The sequence below is a fragment of the Ambystoma mexicanum genome, chromosome 5p (assembly GCF_040938575.1).
Source record: "Ambystoma mexicanum isolate Mex_15411 chromosome 5p, UKY_AmexF1_1, whole genome shotgun sequence".
In the NCBI taxonomy this organism is placed as follows: Eukaryota; Metazoa; Chordata; class Amphibia; order Caudata; family Ambystomatidae; genus Ambystoma; species Ambystoma mexicanum.
In genome coordinates this window covers 807337594-807358001 of record NC_090930.1, presented here as the reverse complement: position 1 = coordinate 807358001, position 20408 = coordinate 807337594, and the positions used below count along the sequence as shown (strand labels likewise).

General features: G+C 46.1%; 1 protein-coding gene across 1 annotated transcript in view; it reads right to left on the bottom strand.

Annotated features, from left to right (window-relative positions):
* FKBP9 (FKBP prolyl isomerase 9) overlaps positions 1-20267 on the bottom strand; it is a 371826-nt gene extending 351559 nt beyond the window's left edge. Inside the window, exon 1 of the mRNA XM_069613232.1 lies at positions 19498-20267. Coding sequence (XP_069469333.1) covers positions 19498-19724 — 227 coding nt within the window. The 5' untranslated portion in view covers positions 19725-20267. The remainder of the gene's footprint in view (positions 1-19497) is intronic.
* Positions 20268-20408: the final 141 nt, after the last annotated feature.

Sequence of the window (20408 nt, the reverse complement as noted above, 5' to 3'; positions counted from 1 at the left end):
AGAGCTGTCACTGAAGACCGTAATGCTAACCTGTTCTTTCTTGTCTTTATAGGTGTTGCTGAAGACTGGATTCAGGATGGTAAGCCTTTTTCCTTAGGCCCAGGATCAGATGCAGAAGACACGATGAGCGTTCTGCTGCAGAGGATGCAGAATAACGCAAAGCAAGATTCATCCATCGGGTGTGGTTTAAATAGCCTCCTGTAGTGCTTAGGTGTCTCCTTCCACAGCCACGCCTAGGTAAGAAAAGAGTTCCTGCTTTCCAGAAGAGTTCCAGTGTTCTGAATCTAGGGAGTGGCTCCTGCCCCACCCAACAGGAAAAGTAGTTCCAAACAGAAGAGGATCAGAGGCTCAACTGGCAGGCAAGTAAGCAGCATGGTCTGCTGCAGGTAAGTCCACCCAAGCATTATGAGCCCGGCGCTTCCAGCGCTGGGACTGGGCATATTTATGAGCCTGGTGCCACTGGCGCCAGGACTGGGTCCAAAAGGTCCCAATTGGGACTGGTTGGCACTCGGAACCTGGGTTATGGATCTGCTTCCAAGGGAGTTGGGAAAACCCTGACCTTTTGGAAGCAGAGATCATGACAGTACCCCCCCTCAAGGCCCCTCCCAAACCGGGCTTCTCCGGGGGTTTTGGCTTGTCAGGAAATGTTCGGTGAAATCTTTTGATTAGGCGAGGAGCGTGGACATATTCAGCAGGTTCCCAGGATCTTTCTTGGGGGCCGTAGCCTTTCCAGTCAATTAGGTAAAATAGTTTAGATTTGGAGATCTTGGAGTCCAGAATGCTTTTGACTTCAAACTCGAGTTCTCCATCAACTAGGATAGGTTTTGGAGATTTAGTTAGTCGGGTTTGAGGTTGCACGGGTTTTAATAGAGAGACGTGGAAGACCGGATGTATCTTCATGTGCGGGGGCAAGTCCAACTTGACCGCTACTGGGTTTACTATGGTAGTGATGGAATAGGGACCAAGGTATCTTGGGTTGAATGTGCGTGGCCCTTTTAGAGGTAGATATTTGGTGGATAACCAGACTTGATCCCCTACTTGATATTGAGGGGCTTCCTTCCGATGTTGATCTGCTCCTTTCTTGTATTGTTCTTTAGCCCTTTGAAGGTGAGAAACAGCTTCCTTAAAGGCTTGGGTGATTGTAGAATGCAGGTAGTCTACTGCTGGTGTTTCAAGATCTTGGAGGGGATCCAACTCCGAGGTTCGAGGGTGCCTGCCGTACAAACGAAAAAACAGGGTTTTCCCAGTTCCCGAATGGACAGAGTTATTGTAGGCATATTCGGCTATCCAAAGGATGTCTTTCCAAGTTTTTTCAGTTTGTTGCAGCATGCAGCGTAAATACTGTTCCAGAGTTTGATTCGTCCTCTCGGTTTGTCCGTCGGTCTGAGGGTGGTGACTGGTCGATAGTCTCACATCAATTTGAGCCGACCGACAGCAACTTCGCCAAAAATGAGAAATAAATTGACTACCTCGATCCGAAATTAAAACCGAAGGAAAACCGTGCAGTCGGACGATGTTTTCGAGAAATTCTCGGGCCAGAGTTGCTGCTGTTGGCAAGCCTTTGAGAGGAATGAAATGCGCCAACTTGGAGAATAAGTCCACGATTACTAGAATCGTATTGTATCCGGAGCATGGAGGTAGATCGGTGATGAAGTCCATAGAAAGCGTATGCCAAGGGCGAGGTGGGATGTCAATAGGGCGTAAGAGGCCTGCTGGTCTTTCCTTTTGACTCTTGTTTTGGGCGCATACTCCACAGGACGTTATAAAGTCTCTGATATCTTTTTTCCAAGACGGCCACCAGAAGTAGCGCTTGATCTTTTCTGAGGTCTTGGCCATACCGGGATGTCCTTCCATTAAAGAATCGTGATAACAAGAGATTACTTTTTTCTGTAAATCTGTGCTGGGTAGGTATAATCGTTCTTGGAAATACAATAAGTTGTCCTTTACTGCAAAGTCCTTTCCCTGCAGATGCCAATTCTGTATGTCTGCTGGAGTTACAAGTTGCCTGGCTTTATCCTTAACTTCCTCTATGGATTCTGTGGTGATTACACCCAGAATTCTTTGTTCGGGAATGATTGGTACAGGTTTAGGGTTGATCAAGTGTTCTTCCACTCCCATCCGAGAAAGGGCATCAGCTTTACCGTGCTTTGTACCAGGTCGATAGGTAATTATGAAGTCAAACTCGGCAAAGAATAATGCCCAACGGAGTTGTCTAGAGGATTGGGCTTTTGCGTTTTTCAAATATTGCAGGTTTCGGTGATCCGTAATCACAGTAACGGTGTGTCGGGCGCCCAGCAGATAATGCCGCCAAGCCTTAAAGGCAGACTTGATAGCCAGAAGTTCCTTGTCAGTAATCGTGTAATTGATTTCAGGAGGCGAGAATTTGCGGGACCAAAATGCCACGGGATGCAACTGATTGGTTACCGGGTCCTTTTGTGATAGAACTGCCCCCATGGCAAGGCTTGAAGCATCAGTTTCCACGATGTAGGGGAGTTCGGGGCTAGGGTGTTTTAAGATTGGTGCAGAGATAAATTTAGTCTTCAAATCCTGGAAAGCTTGTTCCGCCTCGGTAGACCATTCAAAACGTTTGTTTTTCTTTAACAAGGCAGTGATGGGCTGGACTATTCGAGAGAATTCGGGGATAAACCTGTGGTAAAAGTTAGCGAAGCCTAACATGCTTTGCACAACTTTTACGGAGGATGGTGATGGCCATTTGAGAACTGCATTGACCTTCTTTGAATCCATACGCACTCCGCCAGGTGATAATATGAATCCCAAGAATTCAACTTCCGTCACGTTGAAAACACATTTTTCCAACTTAGCGAAAAGTTTGTGTTGACGCAATCTTTCGAGGACCATTTTCACGTGTTTCCGATGTTCAGATTCCGATGAAGAATAAACGAGGATGTCGTCAATGTAAACAACAACACACACATCTATGAGCTCTCTGAGGACATCGTTCATAAAATATTGAAAGGCGGCCGGGGCATTGCAAAGTCCGAAGGGCATGACCTGATATTCAAATAGCCTATACTTGGTGCGGAAGGCCGTCTTCCATTCATCGCCCTCTTTTACTCGTACCAAGTGGTAAGCTCCTCTAAGATCCAGCTTTGTATATATGCATGCTTTTCTGACTTGGTCCAGGAGTTCAGGGATCAAAGGTAACGGATATCTATTCTTAACGGTGATCTGGTTCAGGGAGCGATAATCTATACAAGTTCTAAGGTCTCCTTCCTTTTTTGGAACGAAGAACAAAGCTGAAGAAGCAGGGGACTTGGAAGGACGAATAAACCCATTTGCCAGGTATTGTCGAAGGTGAAGGTTCTCAGGCTCGGTGAGGGCATAAATTCTACTACAAGGAGGAGTAGATCCAGGTATCAGGTCTATCTGGCAGTCATAAGACCTATGAGGAGGTAGAGAGTTAGCCTGATCCTTCCGGAAAACATCTTGGTATTCTAGGTATTCAGGAGGTAACTGGGGAGTCTCTGAAGAAATTGCTGCCAGTGCAACACCAGGTGGAGGGTGACAAGTAGAGACACATTCTGGAAACTGGACCGTTCTTGCTCGCCAATCGATCAGAGGATTGTGTTTCTCTAACCAAGGTATTCCTAGAATAATCTGAAACTGAGGGGCCTTGATCACATCGAACACGATCTTCTCATGGTGTCCATCTTGACTTACTAGCGTCACCTCTTGAGTGGTATGCGTTACTGGCCCGGAGGCTATCTCCGTACCATCCACCGTAGTAATGACGTCCTTTACAGCCTTGGGACAAAGAGTTAGATTCATCCTCAAAACCATTTCATGATCCACATAATTGCCGATGGCACCGCTGTCGACGTAAGCTTCGATTGCATGTAATCGATCCAGATTATCAGGGCTAATGAGGACCATAGGTATCACGAAATGCGAGGTCACGGAACTGGTTTTCACGCTCGGCAAGAGGACCTCTATTCTTGTCGGGCGAGGTCGTTTCCCTGCTCAGAGTTTGTAACTTTGGTAACTGCAGCTCCTACTGCCTTCTTGGCAGGTTTCACCGGACAGTCTCGAAGAAAGTGCCCTGAGTTTCAGCAATAGAGGCATAATTGCAACTGTTTTCTCCTTTCCCGCTCCTTTTGTGTTAGGGACCTTTCAGACCCCCTATTTGCATGGGTTCCCCGGAGTCTACTCCTTTGGAAGGAGTTGGCGGTTTGGAAAATACTCGAGCATCAAACTTGGAACGATCGGCCTTCCTGTTCTGCAGTCTGTGATCTATTTGAATGACTAAGTCTATATAGTCCGAACAATCTTGTGGGGGATTCACTACTTGGGCTAACACATCTTTGAGCTCTCCACGTAGACCTCTAGAAAACAGCGTAATCCTTTTGTCCTCAGGCCATTGAGTTTCCACTATCAGTCTGTTGAAAGACGCAATATAAGCCAAAAGGTCTTGATTACCTTGTCGCAACGAAAGAAGCTCATTGTCCAAGGCCTGCCCCTGTGAATGTCTTGCGAACAGTTTTTCCATACTGAGCTGAAAAGCTTGAAAATCATGGAGGACCGGATCATCTTGATTTACTAGAGGGATCGACCAGTCTGCCGCATTGCCACTAAGGTACGAAAGCACGAAAGCTACTTTAGCTTGATCAGTAGGAAAGGCTGCTGGCCGGCATAAGAAATGCAACCGGCACTTATTGATAAATACTGCAAACCTCTTTGGGTCACCAGAAAATCGTTCGGGCGGAGCCAGAGGTACATTCCCAGGTAGGTTGATCTGCACTGGATTCATAGAGGATGTAGAAGGAAGATTTCCCCCAGATGCGGGTAACGGGGTCTGTCCGGCTTGTGACTGTAGCAATTGTCTAGCGAGATCATCTGTTCGCTCCTTGGAAATAATCAGTTCCCTTCTTAGAGCGTTCGTTTCCTGACGGGCTGCATGCACTTCTGCCCTTAGTTCCCCAAGTAACTGGGCTAGCTGGTCGGTATCCGAGGTTTCCATAGCGCCTGGACGGGAGTTTTGTGGTAGGCTTTGCGTTCTGTAACGCTCACCTGATTCCCGTAGAGGCGCCGGTCTTGACTGGGCGTATACCGTATCTTCAAAGGTGATGTGTAACACACGGCTGGCTCTTTGGGCTGGACCTCTGTGCACTGTATGTCTGACTCGAAGGGTAAGATGTCTGCAGATAGAAAATATGGGATTAAGGAACTGGGTTATTGAATGTCTCTCTCTTCTTCCCTTTCTCTTCTCCTGTAGAACCCCAAAGGTTAACGCTCTCGCCTTAGGTAAGTGAACGCCGTGCTCTCCATCTGCCTCGGGGCAGGGTGCTGTAAACAGTTTCTTCACTGGATAAGGGGAGCAGGCCTCTTGACTTCAGAGGACTGCTGTCCGTCGTTTACTGCACGAACAGTAAGTTTCGAGTAATTCTAATGTCTTTAAAGTCTTTAGTAATGATGTTTCTTGTTTTGCAGGGTTCCGGCGATGGCGGATGACGGGCTGAAGTGAGTTGAAGATGGAGCCCGTGTGATGAATAGAAGCGCCTGGAAGCACGTAAGTAAGCGCTTGTTGCCTGCTTCACGATGCGCTCTAACTGTCTTTTTATTTTGCAGGTACAAGTTCGGAGCGGCTGCAGGGTGCCGGAATACCCACTGGGTTAGATGTGGAAAGGAGTAATGGCACGTGAGTATTAAAGTTCCCCAATGTCTTTAAACGCACCTTGTTTTGTCTTTCAGATGCGGGATACAGCGCCGAAGGCCTCCGGAGCGTGCGAAGAGTTGGTAAGCTTTTGTCTTTCAGATGCCGGAATGCAGTGTGAAGACCTCCGGAGCGCACGAAGAGTAGGTAAGCCTTTGTCTTTCAGATGCCGGAATGCAGCGCGAGGCGTTGGTGACAGCCGATGGACCAGGTAAGTGAAGAGCTGTCACTGAAGACCGTAATGCTAACCTGTTCTTTCTTGTCTTTATAGGTGTTGCTGAAGACTGGATTCAGGATGGTAAGCCTTTTTCCTTAGGCCCAGGATCAGATGCAGAAGACACGATGAGCGTTCTGCTGCAGAGGATGCAGAATAATGCAAAGCAAGATTCATCCATCGGATGTGGTTTAAATAGCCTCCTGTAGTGCTTAGGTGTCTCCTTCCACAGCCACGCCTAGGTAAGAAAAGAGTTCCTGCTTTCCAGAAGAGTTCCAGTGTTCTGAATCTAGGGAGTGGCTCCTGCCCCACCCAACAGGAAAAGTAGTTCCAAACAGAAGAGGATCAGAGGCTCAACTGGCAGGCAAGTAAGCAGCATGGTCTGCTGCAGGTAAGTCCACCCAAGCATTATGAGCCCGGCGCTTCCAGCGCTGGGACTGGGCATATTTATGAGCCTGGTGCCACTGGCGCCAGGACTGGGTCCAAAAGGTCCCAATTGGGACTGGTTGGCACTCGGAACCTGGGTTATGGATCTGCTTCCAAGGGAGTTGGGAAAACCCTGACCTTTTGGAAGCAGAGATCATGACAGCGGGGGAGGAGTTTCCCACCCCGCTGTCGTTTGTCTGACAGAGTGCCTGAATGGGACCAGCTCCCAATGGGGGTCAGGTTGTCCTGATTTGGACAGCCAAACACCCCTTTCTGTAAACTGCTGAGGAAGATTGCCGAGGAGTCAGTGGTGGAACTGTATACAGTATGATGTTCCTGCAGTGAAAAGCAAGTCGACCACTGGTAGCTGAAGAAACCGAAGAAGACGACCAGAGATGCCTGCAAACCTTTTGCAACACCGTAAATCGACCACTGCTCTCCTGACCCCATTTTCTCTCCAACAGAGGAACTCCTAAGAGCACGACTCCTTCCCTTTGACTGGTGGGAACAACCAGTCCCAAGACCAACTTTTATTTGAGCCATCTCCGGAGGTCCTCCGAGTTTCCAAGGCTGCGGAACCCCAAAACCAGGAGACCTGCTGCCCATTTTGAGTGCATTGTCGCGGAAAGGTCTGAATCCGTCTAAGTCTTTGCTGAGCCCTCAAAGACACCCCAGAGACACAATCCAACTCATCCAGACCCCCTAAAAGTGTGGGACTGCAGGAACCGAAGAAGACTGACCGGGCAAATCACGTCCTTAGCTGGTGCTGCAGAAAAGGCACCAAAACCAGTGACTAAAGAACTTTATGAAAGCCGTGCCAGAGGTCCTCCCTCGAGACTGCTGCTGAGAGATCCCGTCCATTTTCCTGCCTTTCATTATCAGACCAAGGAATCCGGAGAACAGGTCCAGAGCTGCAACATCGCAGAGCATCCACCAAACGTTTTCTTCAAACCTAAGGCAATGTGGGGAAAAAGGTATTGCTTACCTTATTCCAGAAAGTCGCTCCAGAGCGTTGGAGCGCACGTAGAGGTGGCCAGGGCAACCCCCTCTTACCTCCGACTCAAGTTGCTGCTTGTGTCCCTTTAGCAAGTCCTTTAGCTGGGTCTCAAACGTTGGTTAAGCCTTAAGTAACCACAGGAACATTTGACTTCTGCTGCTTTTCCAGACTTTAAGCCTCTCCAAGCTGCTTTTTAGCTAGGGTTGCTGTTTGGACTTTAAAAGACTTGCTGTGCAGGGAAACTGCCTCTAAAACCTGAATATTCGCTAGGATAACACTAACCAATTGTTTTCCTTCCCAAAAATCCCTATCTCATATGTCTATGCTGACTAAATGCAATTACCATATTACTGTGTGGGTTCACGTTACTACCGATAGTACGGTAGACCTGTCAAACTCCTCTAACAATTGTGCACATTCAACCACTACCAACTAAGAAGTGACCTTTTGAAAGTATTGTAAAGTATACCTATGTGTATTGGTTTATATTGTGCTAAGTATTACCAGTGACTTGTGTAAATATAATAAATCTATATTTTAATATAAATGTATGTGCAAGTGTTTCTTTGATGTGTATTACTAGCTGGGTTCAGTGTACTTACCTACAGCTCACATCTTCCTCTTAAGATAAGCCTCACTGATCTGCAACTCTACCAAAGTCTCTGAGTAGTACAGACTGATACTAAGAGTTGGTGGATCTACAAACCACTGGGATAGCTTACGAAAGTCTTACCTCCAAGTAGGACTTTAGGAACACTCCCCTACCACCTTGCAACAGAATATGTTTTTACTCCCCCCAACGATAATCTCCCCTTTGTCCCTCTACTACCCATCTGTCCCCATCTCCTTGTGTCGTCTCCCAAATTCACTCTTTACTAGCCCCACTCCACTGCAAGCTCTCAACTCAACTTCACTGGTTAGTGTCCTAATCACCCCTTGCTACTCCCAAACCTTTACACTCTGATCAGTCACCTTACCCACTAATTGTGCCCTTGTCTGCAGGACCACACAAATGTGAATTGTCCGTTTGTAACTACCCGCACTAGGTGCTTTTAAGTCAGAATATTTATGTTTTGTACTCCTGCCATGCACCTGGTATATATTTCCACACTTATACACGTCAAGCTTATTGTAAAGGTACCCTACCAGGGACTGCCCCTGCCCTCTATTACTGGTTACTGTCAAGATATTGCCTGTCGAAATAAGGCCCTGCTGCTTCAATAAGATACAGTAAAATACAATACATTGGAGTGTGGAGAAACACATGCTGCATTTTTTTCAATGTCTGCTCTTAACCAATTTCTACAAGGCATAACTCTGGAACAGCAGCTTGGAGGAAGTTGGATGGGCGCAAGGAGGGTGGGAGATTCAGCAGCATGCATCACCTGCAACTCACAAAACAATAGAGCTGTCTATAGTCTTATCCCTGGCATTGCACTACACACTGATACAACACATTATGTAAAGTCCCGATAAGAGATGAGCACTCTGTCCTCCTTGCAAGGTTCATTATGTTGGGAAGAGGGGACGATCATCCATCAAGGCCTCACAAGCGGTTTCGGGTGAGATACAGAGGTCTGGAATTGTGCTGTAGGGGCTCTGGGACGGTAAATGGGGGCCTGAGGGTGGAAGGGGGTATTGATAGGGGCCACAGTATTGGTAGGCAGGTGCATGCTTTGGGGTCAGAGTACACTGGCAATCAAATGCCATCTTACATAATAACAGCCATATTTAAATCAAGGCCCAACTCTGTGCTGCAGTCAGCATCCCAGGTCCAGGCCATGAGCATGAAAATAAGCATATACATTCAGGAATATGTTGTATCATGGGCACTGGTGAGAATGGCCAGAGCCGCAGAGATTCATAAACCTGTAATTATCTTATGTTGCCAGCATTCGTATCCGAGGAGGAATGCGCCCTGCAAGGCCACTAGGGAGGGGGCTGAGAGCTCCCTGGCAAAAGCGATCCCACGAGAAGGAGGGTATGTGCCTCCAACCTCCACCAGTCTAAGCTTTAAGTAATAGCGCTCAGATGACCCGTCCTAAAACCCGAGCATTTCAAGGTACCAGCTAGTCCCAGACCACCGGATATAAAGCTGTTAGACCCCCAATCGATCAGAAAAGATCTGAAAGTAGGGACAGGCTGCCTTCACCATTAGGTCACATGATTGGAGGTGCCGGGAGGGGCCAAACAACAAACCTAAAACTAGGGTGGGGAGCTTTGGTAGGGCGCCGACGTGTCTGGAATCGAGCTTGTAAGTTACAGTGACCTCGAAGTATCCTCTTAGCCCTTGTCTTCAGTACCAGGTGCACATTAGGTTAGAGATAGAGAATTGCAGGGAGAAAATACAGCCCCAGAGTGACAGAGATTGAGAGGCCATGCAAGGCCTGTTAGGGAGAATTCTCTGTTTAGGCTGAATTTCCTAACCTAGTGAGTCCCCCAGCAGCTTTGCTGGATTTTTGGGGTTTATTTCTTTCTCCTGCCAAGAGTGAGAATCTTTTACCCTCACTCTTGGGCATGATTGGAGTGTGTTTCTTTTACTCTAGATGTGTTTAATGGGCTATGGGGTCTTTTACTCCATAGGGCTTCATGTGTTTTTGTGATGTGTGTTACACAGCACCCTCAGTGCAGTAACACAGGGGTGTCATAGTGACCCCCCAGTATAGACTCCATACCCTGGGACTGACTACTGTCTCCCAGGGCATGTAAAGTCACCATTGACTTTACTAGTCTTAAATTCTGAACAGAACCAGTACAAACCATCATATTGTTGACGTACTGGCTGGGGCAATTCGATTGCCCCGGGGTCTGTTAGTCGAGGGGGCACGTCTCCGTCCCCCCCTGATCGAGTTTTAGCTGGTGGCAGTGGATACTACTTTTTATATTCAACCGCGAATATTTCTCTATGGGATTTTCCCATTGTTCGAGGCTACTATCTTTATTTATTTAATTACGATAGCCTCGAACATACCGCCGGTTTATTTAATTAATATTAATTCTCCGGTTGGTATTTTTTGCCAAAACTCGGTTCTAAAATGGCGTTTGTGTTCTCTTCTGTGACTCCAACCCAAGTCGAGCCCTTTGTTCCACTTTTTGGCAGGCTTCTCCACAGAAGCCCTCCAAAGTGGTGCCACTCTGTCTGGGCTACTTAGGAGGGGTGGAGGGGGATTTAGGCACCCTGGACTGAGTTGTCTAGGCAACTCAAGTCGCACTCCGTCCTGATTGGCCCAAGTGGTGAGCCGGCCGGCTCACCACTTAGCATGTTTGAGTGACAGCTAGGCTGAGTGAATGGGGGTTTTCTGCATAAAAGCAGGGCTTTGGGGACTGGAACTTCAGAATCGCCACAGGACCTAAGAATCCGACGAGGGAGAAGCTGAGCCGACCTGCCAAGATGACACCACCGGTGGAGCCATGCTGGACCGTCTCACCACTTTTCCCAACGACAGAGGAGATCTCCCGCCGGAGAGTCTTCTTCCTTTGACTGGTGGGGATATCCAGTTTCACCGTCTTTTCGCCTTCCCGACGTATCTCGTGGCCGCCTTGCCTGTGCCAAGCACCCCGGCAACCGGGATACCACTTTTACCACGACCGCGAAGAAAAGGGTAATACCTTTAACCGGAAAACTCTGCGGCTGGTTTCTTCCCTGGTAGTGCAACGACCTTCATCTTTCCTCCACGTCGAGATCTTCTCTTCCCCTGGACGACGACGAGACTTGCACCCACTGACAGGAACAACTGCCACCGCTGGAGGATCCTTTCCACTTAAGGTACCGTGTCCCGCCCGGCTTCCCTTGCCACCGACTGTACGGGGTAGATTTAGCCCCCGGCTTTTGAACCTGGGTTAGCCTTGGACACCCTGGCTAAACTTTTCTGAGCCTCTCTAAACTCTTTTCGAACTCTCTGCAAGACTTTCTAAGCCTAGTGTAACTGTGATCTTGGGCGCATTTGTGCTCTGCTCTCTCTAAGAGTGGGCCCAGCCTATGGACCTTGGCTCTCAAGTGACTTTTGCTCTTCTCCCTTGCTAATAGTGTTCCTCAATCTTAGAGTGGTGTACCTTTCCATATTCTGTCTTTTTCCCTCCCTTTTTCATAAACTTATTGGAGTGCTATCTATAGTTAAGCACTCGCCTATGTATGAAAATAAGTGGTGTTAACTACGACTTATCTGATAAGGAATAAGGGTTGTATATATTATAATAGTAACTGTGTTTAGAGTGTTTTACAATAAGAGTGCTGGAGTGTTTCAAACAGTGTGTTTTTAAATAAATAATTATATACTTTGATACCAAAGCTCTGGTCAGTGTTTGCTTGTATTATTGTGTCTGAGTGCCTATTGTGTATACTCTGCATACTGCCTAACTCTTCTTGAGGGAAGTCTGACTGCTTAGCCACAGCTACCAGGTAAATCTGGGTGGTACAGACTGCTACCAAGTGGGTTTACTGCTAACACCTATAGTCCTAAATCTTTTGCAGTGTTCCCTAAGGGAACTGCACAGGTTTCTGCCTAACAAGGCCCTATTAGAAGAATGAAGCTAGGTGATGTTGCTACGTAGCGGCCAGTTCAAAACGGACTTTCGACATAAGGCCTAAAGAAGGAACAAAAATGGGCCTCCCTCAACATTGTCAAAATGGAAAGGCACTCAGCTGAAGGATAGTGTGCCTCACAACTGTAATATTGCTAACTGTTTTCAACGGATTAAAAAAAAAAAAAAAAACATGTGGTGCTGCAGATACTGCCTTCGTATAAACTGGGAAAAGGCACATTTTGACAGATTCAAAACTGCTTCAGTACGCAAGGGAAAGGATACATTTAAATGCTGTGCATTTGAAAAATACAAAGGAGGAAGTGAAGCCAAGTGACACATTTCATTTGACAAGGAGAAAGACACTTTCTTTACACAAATAAACTGACAATTAAATGGAAAGGCCTAATCGTGGTAGAAGTGAACAATAGTTTTGTTTGTTAACTGTGGCCTATGGGCGAATAATACCAAGAGTGAACTTATATCTGTTTAAATATTTTATTGTAGTTATAAACAGCAGGGCCAGATGCGATGCAAAATGTCATGTTGAACACACCTTTTCAATTTAAAATACTATTATTTTAGAATTATGCATGTCAATTGTTTTCCCCACTGAACTGAAAGGTATGTGCCTCTGAAACTGTGACCGCCAGACCTTTGGGCTGGGGCCATCAGGAAAAGCAGGCCTGGTTTTCCGTTTAAAATAGAAAAATATAAAGAATTAACTGTGGAGGGTACAGATAAGACGGCCAGCAGAAATGACCTTCAAGGTCAGGTCTCCCCATTAACTGTGCATTAGCTTTGAACAGAGACACTTAATGGCAGGGTGGAATAACATGAGCCAGGCCAATGTCTGTGTCATGTGACCTGGGAGAAATGAAACTCAGGGGGGCTTTGTTGGAAATATGAAACTACGACCTTCCATATGTATGCATTGCTATTGATTAAAATTGGACTCCTTTTCCTTAATAACAGGTTAAACGTGCGTCGTAGTGAACTCATCCAGGACTCATACTAAAGATCACAGAATGCTCATGGGTTCTACGTATCTCTTAATCTTCTGTGATGTATAGAATTTGAGTTAGGAAGAAAACCATGATCATGACCTTCTCATAACTCAGAGGAATTCAAACGTTTGGGTCTGATAGAAAGCAAAATTAATGTTTGAATAGTGCAGTGGCTTATTTTTCACTATTTCGGCTAAGGAGCAAATCGCGTAAAATGATAGCTCCTCCCAGGAAGGTGGTGCCGAAATAAAATTAGTATTCCCCGATTCGCCATAAAATGTAGAATTCAAAAATGTATATGTTCATGCAGTCTGAAAAATGAAGGTAGTTGCCATGTAGTGAGATTTAACAGAGTAACAAAACAAAATGCAAAACATGTCATTTTGAAATGATGCATCTTCCTCCTCCCCCATTATCCATAATATAGACATCAACACTCCTTGCCCTATCAGCTGGCAGTGGGCAGATTAGGGGGAGAGGGAGAAAGAGAGATGTCCAATACGTAGCGTGGGAATATTCATAATATGCAAGTGTCATCAGCACTATATAATATCAGTTTTCAATCTAAAGGAGACAGAGACAGAAGGTGAAAAAAAAGAGGAGTGCAGACCGACAACAAGTGAGAGCTGACAGAATGAAAGGGGAACATTTGCATGGAAGCTGGGAGCGCTATCTGAGAGAGGTCTAAAATCTGGCCGAGGGACCTTGCTGTGAACAGACAAGAGGTGTGAGCTGCCTACCTTATTCCTGAAAGAGGGTCTGAAATCTAGCTGGCCACCTGAGCTTAGAACAGAGATCGCCCATGTAAGTAGATATATCCCAAATCAATCAATTGTGTGGGGAGCTACCTGCCTTAATCCCTGTCCATTAGTGGGGGGGGGGGGACACTCGGTAGACCCTGGCCATTTTGAACTTAAAAGATAACTCAATTAATTCCTCATAGAAAACCACCTTATCCATTTAAATTGAATGTGCTGGGAACTACCTGCCTCAATCCGGTCCATTTAATAGTGGGGGTTAGGGGGAAGACAAAGCTGTGTAGACCCGTAGCACATTTAATTAAAGCTAATTCAATTAATTCCCATATAGAAAAGATCACAGGTGAGTTTTGTTACAATTCGAAACTAACAAATGTCATACCCAGTGTGTTATAGCCATCATAGTCAATAAAGTACTTGGATGAGTCTACCTTTTTGGAACCCCTGACTTCCTTAGTGAAAGGGTGTGTTCATAATCCCAGAGTAAGTAACCCTAAAACTCTGCCATTCAAGTGAATGTAGAGTGTGCAAAACGAAAGTTCCCATTTATTCACTTGCATCCCAAATCAGAATGCCAAAGCACTGCATGTTATTCAAATAAAAAGCCCAAAACGATGTTTCCATTGTGCTGGGAACTACCTGCCTCAATCCGGTCCATTTAATAGTGGGGGTTAGGGGGAAGACAAAGCTGTGTAGACCCGTAGCACATTTAATTAAAGCTAATTCAATTAATTCCCATATAGAAAAGATCACAGGTGAGTTTTGTTACAATTCGAAACTAACAAATGTCATACCCAGTGTGTTATAGCCATCATAGTCAATAAAGTACTTGGATGAGTCTACCTTTTTGGAACCCCTGACTTCCTTAGTGAAAGGGTGTGTTCATAATCCCAGAGTAAGTAACCCTAAAACTCTGCCATTCAAGTGAATGTAGAGTGTGCAAAACGAAAGTTCCCATTTATTCACTTGCATCCCAAATCAGAATGCCAAAGCACTGCATGTTATTCAAATAAAAAGCCCAAAACGATGTTTCCATTGAGTTCCTTTCCCATACCTTACCTTTCTAATAAAAAAGGCCAAAAGATGTTCCCACTGTATTGACACTCCCTGTACCTTGCCTTCCAACAAAGGGGTCATCTATAACTGATGCATGGGGATGTGGGCTGCTGGGAGAAAAAAGCATTGCGATAAACTAAGCGATCGCAGTGGGGGTTTAAAAAAAACCTCCTATCTGTTAATGTGCAAAGAATCCCTTCGTGTGTTTTGATTTCAAATCTTCAAATTCAACCTGTGTTTGTTGTGGTAACTGAAGGTCTATTAAAAAATACATGTCAGTCAAATGATGCCAGTAATTTGCATTTGTGATTATTATGTTGTGCCGCAGAGTTGGTGGCTGCTGTTCTGGTTCTCTTGTGTTATTCAGTGAAGAAATTTAAATAAATATACACTTATTTCTATACACCAGCATGATTTCTAGCTTATTGGTGATCCAGAGGGTAACTGATGAATGGTGCTATACAGGTTGGAGGCCTGTTAGGTGAGGATTGACGCAGTCACACTGTGTGAGAGTACACAACACTTGTCTGCTTGGTATTAGGTAACAAACCTTTTGGTATAGATCTGTATTACACAGTAAATGTGGGCTGTAGAGCTGTACAAATGAAATCCGTAAATACAAGTAGCCAAGTAACACTTACACTCAAGGTTTCTGTTATAAATAGTTATTTATTTAATTAACATACATTTTTAAGTAAGCATCCTTTAAAAAACAATTAATTGTAACAATTTAAATACACTTTGAAATTACATTCCATAATCAAAACAAGTTAGTGGATAATCTTTGGATATGCTTCTTACACAATTGCTACACCGCGAGGTGACTTCAATCACAAGGACAGTAATGGCATTTATATATCTCACTAGAATACTTTACAGATTTGGAGGTTGCAGAAAGGAAAGGTTAGGGAAGGAAAAGGGTTAGACAGTTTCTCAGTAAACGTGAGGACAACTAAATCTTCCAATGAAATCTAGATAAGCCTATACCAGCAGTAACAGTTTACAAGCTACCACCTACGAGGTACAAACAGTATCAAAGTCAATAGGGAGCCAGAACAGCCAAAGTCATTTGGGACACAGTCTATGGATCTGATACACTTCTTAGATCAAAGTCTTGCACAAAGTTAGAGTCTTTAGAAAAATCACTTGTCGGGTCACATGCTGTTAAGCCTGCGAGAAGGGAGTTGAAATCAACTCTAAAAAGGTAAGCCAATGCAATTCTCAACTGAGAAGAGCGCAACTAAAAGGCAATAAGGTAAGTAACCAAGACTAAACAGTACCTCTTGTTTGAAGAAGAGTGGTCCAGCTGGATTCTGTCTTGCTACAGAGGCGCAGACCCTTGTTCCTGAGCCTCAGTCGTGCGGACAAGATGGAGGACATCTGGATGATTCCTGCGGCAATACTTGGAAGGTCGTCGGCAGCTACGGGCTCTTTTCGGTTCAGCAGCACTTTGCGATTTCAGCACTTACCAAAGAGCACCGTCGCGGATCTTGGACACCGGTTGGACTCTCTTTGCTCTCTCAGTCCTGCACTCTGGTGAGGGGACTCTGGATCTGAGGGTCCTGCTTCTGGATGGTCCTTAGGAGTCCCCTGGAGCTTCTAGCCGGTTTCGTTCCGCGGCAGACGTTCCACTCTACCATGGACACTCAACACCTGGCATAAGGCTTCCGAAGCAACTCAGAGGCAGAGCAAGTCGAGGATGGTGGTCCAGTGGAGTTCATCTCAGGGTTAGTTAGTCCCACTTACCCAAGGGGAGAAGTCGTTCCGTTCAGAGTTTCTCTGTCGAGGCGAGGAAAGGAGTTCAGCACAGCAGCAGGGCTTCACATGGCAGTTCAAATGTCCAGGAGGTTGCAGCAAGCTTCGTTCACGGGTTTCTTCGTCGGGTGTTTCTCCCAGTGATCGACTGCCTGTAGTCCCAAAACCCTCGCCTTTTAAGCAGGTTCATGCGCAGCCTAGGCTGTCAATCACACAGCAGGGTGACTGTCCTGAAAGGACAGCCAGACAATCAGGACTAGTTGCAGTCAGGCATTCCTAGAGACAAAGGACAGGGAAGTTTCCGGACCCTGCCTCACATCCGGTCCTTCCAGACACACTGGAGCCAGGGGCGGGTTTAAGGGCTCGAGCCCACCAAAGGCAAGACGAAAGGGCTCAAATCTGTCTCCACGCACAGAGTAAAAGCCAAGAAAGAACTCGCAAACAGAAAATGGCGAAAAAAGAAGACAGGGGCCACTTTGACAAAATGGCAACCCATGGGTGCTGTACTGCAGCTGAGGGTTCAGCCTGCGATGGAAAAGCACATTGGTAGGAAAATGTCAACCACTGCCACCAGCCATTTAAAAGTAGTGAGCGTAACATAAAAATGTTACATGAGAGAGTAGGATAAGGGGCTATTAGGTAACTCACCAGCACTCCACATAAGATGTGTGTGTTGGATCTACAAAGAGAAAAGTAAAGTCAATTTCACTTTACTGTTCTTGGGAACTGTAGTTCAGACAAGAAAAGGTAGCTCAACCGTACGAGTAATCTAAAACGATTTCTCTGTGACACTGCACTGATGGTGCTGTATGTCACCATACCAAAAGCAGATGCCTATGGAGTGTGTCAGACTCCAAAAACTGTGAAAACACAAAATCTAAATCGGGTAAAAACACATGAGAGAGTGAGAAAAAGGTCTTACTCCAGGGTTCAAATTAAAAAGTCCTAAATCCAGCAACAAATCTGGAGGTCTCTAAGGTTGTAGGGGATTAGCACAGAAATGTGAATTCTCCCTAACAAGGCCGAACCAAATTTGAATCTGCTAAGTGCTTTGTTGTGTGAATCATTGAGGGGGAAAAGGAACTCCCTGAGGTGAGAGTGACCGCCCAATAAACTGTGACAGAATGCATTTTCTTTGTATAATGAGCAAGTAACTGTAGCTTCAGGCCTGATGACATGCAAGGAGGAGCCCACAGGGAAGAGGATGGACAGAAGGGACTGGGACCAATGGCCTGGCATCCCCTATGGAGCAGATAGCCTATGTATAGGGTCGCATCAACCAGCCTTTCAGATTTGTAACTTATGGAACTACGTCACTGATGACGCGCTGTGCCATTTTGATGTGTTGCTTGTGCTGATTTTGACATAGCTTTGCTGAGTTCTTTGCTGGCGCATCATCGTTCTGTGGAAATAAACATAGTTCTCTTTGCAAGAGGTGTGCTGGGCCTTTTTCCCTAGTGGGCTGCATTTTTTTTAATGGTGTGAGCGTTGATGGGCTTCTCTACAATTAGTAGGCCTGATTCCTCCCCTACTTTGTCTCCACCCTTAAGGTCTCCCCCTAACCTTCCCTTGCCACTGCAGACCAAAGTCTGGCGACACAGGTGTGGGCACAATGTGCAGTATACATTTTGGGAAGCCTCAGCATCGGGACACCACTAAAGTGGTAATGGGTGCAGTATAAATGCCTATTACTTACTGCCATAGCCATTACAAATCAATATGACAAATATTGAATCCATTATTTTAAACGTGAGTGGTAATAACAAGTATGAGGGACCCCCAACTTTTCTACCCCTTACCTCCTTCCAATTTTGATGTTTTTATTTTATTTATAATTTATTCAAACCAACATTAAGCAAACAAGTTTTGAGGTGTGGTTTGTGCAAGATTTAGATTAGTCATTCACTTCTCTGATATGCTCGGTCTTATCTGGGAGCAATCTTTTGGAGACAATATTCCTTTACTGAATATCTCATCAATGGGGGAGGAGGGGGAGCAGTACGCACCATCAGGATGTTGGTTATTAAAGCTATTGTAGGGGCCTGGAAATTAGACAGTGGTCCATCTGTCCAAAGACGGTGAAATACGTACAGGAAATTCCTATGGTGAAAAAATGGGGCATATTAAAAAGATCACCCCTTACTTCTTAAACAGCAAACATAGTGCTGCTTCAATTAACTGATTAATCTTTCCTGATGCCACACTGTGTGGGATGTGTTACTGCAATCCAACCTGCATGCATCAACACAGCAGCAAAGCTATCTTGCAATTTAACCTCTCCCTAACCGAACCCATGCTCCTTTCTTTCATATCCAACTGGACACCAAGCAAACGGCAACATTGCGCAGTATAATTCCCAGTAACATAGCATTGCATGTATATCATACTCCAGACCATGTGGATGGTGTAGCTGAGCGCCAAAGTTACAGCACAGATCTGTACTGAGGAAGGTTCCCCAGTGAAAGATTGAATACCACAGTACGCATCCCCAGCCTCTGGCCAACCATGCAGCCCTGGTCTCTCTCATGTGTATACATTTCAGAGGGGTGTTTGTTCTATGTATCACTTTCTTGGAAATTCTGGCCCTTATTCGATCGAGATTCTGCAGCTTGATATTGAAATGTGAGACCACGTAAAATTCTGTGAAACACGGGATATTAGGTCTACATACCTCTACAATCTCTCTCAATGTGAGTGGGTAATCTTCTCTGGACGGTTTTTAACCCATCAAACAAAACAAATGCTTCCCATTGACTATATTGGGGCAGCCCCCAACCCAACATGTATGGGTTTCCATCGACTTCAACGGGTTTGCCCTCCAAAAACACCCTTTTTAACTTTCATAGAAGTTGAGTTGTATAGGTTTTAGTGGCCAATCAATGGGTAATTTCTGGGGATGCACTGCACTCCTGCTGGACCCTACTTGGCTCCTACTTTCGCCGATAACGCACAAATTACACTATAAGAATGGGCAGTGTTATGCCATGGACCTCAAAACAATCCTACATGCCACTGACATTTTTATGTTGCTGGGCAGGCATTTTAAGTCGACGGAGCTTCAGTAGGGCTGACAGGCCGGGAGCGGCGCTCACCTGGAGTCAAACTTGCTGCCATCGGGGAAGGTGCCGTGGTAGTGGTAGCGCACGAAGTCCCCGGCCCCCACGGTCCTGGGGCAAGCGTCGGGTACCGAGCGACGCTCCACATGCACGTCCTCCAGCGGCACCGGCGGTGCGTCATTGCAGGCAACGAAGCTCATTAGAAGGCAAGCAGTCTGCAGCCATGCGAGGGCCTGCCACCACCGCCGACTGCCGCACGACATGGCCCCGGCCCAGAGGACGGGGAGAGGGAGGATGACTAGTCCAGAGAGGGGACTGCGCCGGGAAGGGGGAGGATTGGCCCGCGGCGTCGTGCACACTAACGTAGAGAAAGAAACAAGACAGGGAGAGCTGTAGTTTTGAATAAGAGTCGTGGAAACGCTGGAGATGGCTGGGGGGGGGGTGGGGGAGCAGGAGCGTTTGTTCGTCGGAAGCCGAGAGATAGGAACTGCAGGGCAAGTGGTACCGTGGAGAGAAGAGAGGGTGCAGTGCGCAGGGTGGGAGGGTAGAGCAAGGGCGGACAGCCGGGCACTGCAGTTCCAGGGAAGCTGTTGCAAGCAGTAAGCGGCAGCTATTGTATCATGCAGGAAGGGGGCAGCAATAGAGGGGGCAATGCCAGGGAAGCAGAGCTAGAATGGCAGTGTAGGTTTTCTCCCTTAAGATGCCGATTGTGCTGGCCGCCCCTTTTGCAAACGTGGAAAGGAAGAAAAAAGATGACACCGACACCACGCCCACTGCCAAAAACCATAGCCTGCGGAGTAAAAAGTTAGGAATTTCCCTCCCCCCTTCTCTTGTTACAGACGACGCTGGGAAGTGTTTTCATGTGCGCAGCTTCTGGATCTATAAACCTCGGAGACAGTGCTTTAAGATGTTTGAAAGGAAACTTAAACATATCATTTTGCAGAAAG